The following is a 4,994-nucleotide window of genomic DNA, read 5'->3' on the forward strand; positions in this document are numbered from 1 at the left end:
TATTACTGTGATGTCTTTTACTGTGACATCACAGTAATATTTACAAAGTAAGTTGTTTTTTAACCCTATATTTCTCTTTCTGTGATGTCACGAGAAAGAGAAATATAGGGTTAAAAAAAACACTCTTTCTGCCTTTTCTCAGGCTAGGATGAACCGATTTAAAAAATTTTTTGCACATTTAGGGGCACTTTACACGGTGAAAACTCCCGTTTTCCCGTTTTTGGTTTTAAAAAAAAAACCCCGTTCAGACACAATTTATCTGACATCTTCACCCGTGCACATGTTTTCAGAGGAAACGGGACGAAATCGATGTAGTAAGCATGCCAGGCCAGCAGTGGGCGGTACAAGGTAGTAGTAGATAGCATTTCCGGTGCATCCGGTGTCGGCTGTAAGAATTGAATAAAAAGGCGCGCCTGCCCGAGAACGATTCTTTTTCTCAGCTCTGTGAAAAAAACAATAACAAACATGGCGAACAGTTTTGTTTGGACCGACGACGAGGTGGCGCTGCTTTTAAGAGTGACCCTGGACTACAAGACGACGAAATGGCAAGAGAACACTGACTGGGAATCGTGCCAGTCTAAGTATGTGGACATTTTGGCGTCCTTTTTGGAGCAGTATCCGCCGGGCGAAGTGGCTGGAGAGAAAGACTTCCCCCACGACAAAGGGACTATTTCAAAAGTCCAGCTAACCTCTAAGCTTAAGGCCATCCGTGGCAAATATAGGAAGGCAGTTGACTCTGGTCGACGGAGTGGAAATGGACGTGTCGTTCTACTTTTTTTCGAGCTGTGCGAGGAGTTGTGGGGTGGTTCGCCTGCAACACGCCGCTTAGCGTCCGGCATTGAATCGTCTGACCTTCAGGTCAGCTCGGACAGCACATCGGCTTCCAGCACTCGGTGTTCATCACCCACTTCAGATTCTCCTTCTCCATCGACCTCAAACGCCGAGGCTGTTGACTGCATTTTGCCACAGGAAGAAGTGAGGACGCGAAGACATTTGCTCCAAGTAAGTTTGTTCATTACTGTTTAGCATCACGTATTTTAGGTATTTTTTAATACTGTATGCTAACGCTGGTGCTTTCATGCATGTCTTATACAACTCCCCGTACAAGCTATAAACCTTAAAGTTTATAGTTTATTTTGTTATCATTAGTTTACACATGTGGTTAAAGTTGTTGCTCGCAATACATGGAACTGTGGTGCAGTATTTAATGAAAATGTTTTGTGCTTCTTTCCAGGCAAAGCTCAACAGCCACAGAGGGGACAGGCTCAAGAGGAGAGTCCACACCGATCCAGCTGTGCTGGAGGACCTCCAAATAAAGAGGCAGATGTTGGACCTTTGTAGGGAGTCTGAGAGGAACAACACGGAGAGGTTCAACAGACTAGCGGACACTGCTGCCGCCATGACTAGCAATGCTGCCGCCTTGACTAGCACCATCAAGGACGGCTTTGCGTTACTGAGGCAACTTATCACCCAGCCACAACCCCCTGCTGCATTTCCTCATGGCGCTGGACACACTGGACAAACACCTCAGTACCACCCACCTGGCTCGTACACGCCTGCACCGTACACGCCAGCACCGTACACACCGGCACCCACTCGCACTAATCCCACCACACCAACGCAATATTCGTACAGACGGACACTATTGCAAGACTATGACAATCCTGACCAGTCAATTTAAACTCCATTGGCTGGTGCACTGACACTTTTTTAATCTTGAAACAACCTGTGTTTACTGTGATGGCATTGTGATACATTGTTGTAAAGTAAAAGTAACTATTTTTCACAGTTATATACATATATTACAGCTGGATAAACACGTCTGTTGACATTTCACATTTATTTAGTTTTATATTTAGGTTTCTGCTATTCTTGTGTTCCTCTTATACAGTTAACACTTATTACACTTTATTCTTATTATTATTGTTGTTGCTCTTTTATTTTTTAAGTCAGCTTCACACTTGTGTTTCTTGATACTTACACACTTTCTTTATTGCACTGTTGGAGGAGCCCAGGACTAAAGAATTCCATTGCCAGCAGCTAAGCTGTAATTGTTGTGCATATGACAATATGACAAACAATCTTGAATATTAAGAGACTGATGCTGCAGATGCTTCTTTGTAAAAAGTTATCCTTTCATTAAAAAATTTGGAACAAGTTGGTACATTTTATTTCACTCTCCACACAGTTGTATCTTAACCACTGATATATATATATATATATATATATATATATATATATATATATATATATATATATATATATACCAGGTGTTTAATAAAAGAAAACTGCAGAGCATTAATTACATCTGCAACAATAACCTGAAAAATAATCAACTGCTTTCATAAACCACCTCATGTTTACTGTCCTGGAATAGCAGCACATGGGGATATTTAACTTTAAACTGTTTTGCACTGAGCTGGGTCAGTAAATGCTCCACACACACTACGGTTTCAAAACCGGATTGGGTAGATTGGAATCAGCTCAAGTAGTCTGGGATGCTGGACAGTGTGTGAATGACCACTCTCGTTTGCCTTTCTACATTTAAAAAACTGCACTTGAGATCACAGAAACCAGCTGGTACTAACATCAACATCTCAATGGATAAAAATGTGTCCTAACTGTTCGGGCTGGGCAGAAGTATGTGCCAACTGTCCTGTGGATGTCTCTCCTTTCTCTCAAAGTGCAGCTCAAGTACAAGCCATTCACACAGTAAAGAGGCCAATCGAAGGTTCTGGAGTGATCAGGAAATTGTACTTTTATTGCGAATGGGAACAGGGAATTCAACTAAGCACAAATACAAAATAGATTCATTATGTCTCAAATATTTACATCTCAGATTAAGAAAAAAATGCATGGAACAAGCATCAATCCAGTGGAAGCCCAAGCAGATACGGTGATTCTACGCACGCGTAAAAGGAACACCAACATGATTTTACGCATGCATAAAAGTTACAACAAAATAACCAAGAATCCTAGCCTATTGCTATGGATCCATATTGACAGGCAAAAGGCACTAGTCAATATGATTTTACAAGTATAGAGTAGAAAAACTTAAATGTTACCTGAGTGAAAATAAGTAATCAGGGAAAATGTAAAAAATTTACAAGTCAATACTCTCACTGATATTACTTTAAGTACTATATATGTCCTATTACATTAGATTACATTTAAAAAATGACTAACTTCAATGGATTTCATGTGCAGGTAGGCCTATGCTGTTGGTTAATATACAATATTGCTTAACCTCATGTTTCATGTGCAAAATGTTTTAAATTAAAGTAACCAGTAACTTACATTATCATAGATTTAGTGGAGTAACAAGGACATTTCTCATTGAAAGTAAAGTACTAGTGTCTTTTAAACAGTACTAGTATAAAAGTGATTATATGCATTGCCCCTCTGGCATCAATATAGCAGTTTTCCCAGGATATGTCTTGCTTTTAAAATGATATTGGGAAGAAAAGACTGATGCTTCAGATGCTCATTTGAAAATCTTTATTTTTTCTCCAAATTAAAACAAATTTGGACGTTTCAGTGTTTTCAGCATTTCAAAAAAATCCACACAAATAACATTCAAATTGTTATAGATGTCATGTGTTCAACAAAATCACAATATTCACCATAACTTTAGAAAAAAGAAACACAATTATGTTGCTGTTTTTGCAGACTCATAACTCTTAAGGGTCCAGGAACTTGGTGAGGATTCTTCTGACTCTCTTTCCACCACCCTCGTTACAGCCCGTCAGAGAGTTGTTGCTCTGTGCTGGGGGCTGGTAATCTTGATCACACTGTATTGCTCCCAAAACCCTGTGTTCATCCACAGCCTCCTTATTGACCTCACAAAAATTGTGAAGAACAAAACAGGCACCTATTACATGTGGCAAGTCATCAAGGTTTATGTCCATAGGCCGCCTCAGGCATGCAAACCTAGCCTTCAGGCGACCAAACGCACACTCAATCACCATGCGTGCTCTACACAGACAAAGTCCAAAATACTGTTCTTGAGGAGTAGATCCACCACTAGCATATTCCTTCATCAGGTAAGGCATTAGCGGGTAGGCAGGGTCTCCGAGTAGAAAAATGGGTATGGCCTCCTCGTCATCAACAATCTGCTTTTCTAGTGCAGGGATCTTTCCAGTCTTGAAATAGGTATTCACATTTGAATTGGCAAAGACGCGTGCATCATGAACACTCCCAGCCCAACTCACAACGACATCCATAAACCTGTACTGGTAGTCGCACACAGCTTGGACATTCAGGGAAAATTTCCCCTTCCTGTTTATGTAGTTCATAGATTCATGAGATGGCTGCTTTATTTCGATGTGTGTTCCATCAACGGCTCCTAAACACTGAGGCATACCATGAGCACGTTCAAATCCGGACACTAGCACCTCGGCCTCGGGCTCAGTAAAAGGCAGCTTCATGTATTTTGGACCAAGGTGGACGTAGATAGCTGCACAAGTTCGCCTTACAATAAGAGACACTGTCGGTCGCGCCAAGCCGAACGCATTAGCAGTTTTGCGTAGTCTTCCTTCGTCGCTTAAATAATACAATGTGCACGCCACCTTTTTAAGGACTCCAACTGGTGTTCTCATGTTCGTAGTTTCCCCTTCGATATAAGGACGAAGTTCTTCGCTCAGAGCAACGAGGCTGGCCTTGGACATTCGAAAGTTTTCCATCCATTCACTGTCGTCAACAATGCCATCCACAAAGTTATCCCACCACTGGCTTGTTCTCCCAGGTCTTGTCCAAAAGCGCCTTCTCGTTGCCCTCCTCCGACGTATAGGTGGATTGAGAACTGCGCGAATGTTATCAATCCGTGTCCGCTGCTTACAGCATTGGTGCAGATATTCCATATTTGCTTGTAGGAGCGATTGTTGGCACGATAACAAATGAATCAGCAACAGCAGAACGTCCATGAGCACAATGACTACAGCTCGGTGATCCGCCATTGTTGTTGTTGTTTTCCAACTGGCGCACATGGACCTACA

The 4,994-nt window shown here is 41.6% G+C and overlaps 1 protein-coding gene across 1 annotated transcript; it reads right to left on the bottom strand.

The window, feature by feature from the left end:
- Window positions 1–3,680: 3,680 nt before the first annotated feature.
- Window positions 3,681–4,427, bottom strand: LOC307255476 (putative nuclease HARBI1; the record flags this gene model as incomplete). Its single annotated transcript, XM_080034160.1, has 1 exon — window positions 3,681–4,427. One exon carries the CDS (start codon window positions 4,425–4,427, stop codon window positions 3,681–3,683), a length of 747 nt encoding a protein of 248 aa, XP_079890286.1.
- Between the last annotated feature and the right edge of the window lie 567 nt (window positions 4,428–4,994).

Source organism: Ammodytes marinus (genome assembly GCF_949987685.1).
Source record: "Ammodytes marinus genome assembly, chromosome: 9".
NCBI lineage: Eukaryota > Metazoa > Chordata > Actinopteri > Uranoscopiformes > Ammodytidae > Ammodytes > Ammodytes marinus.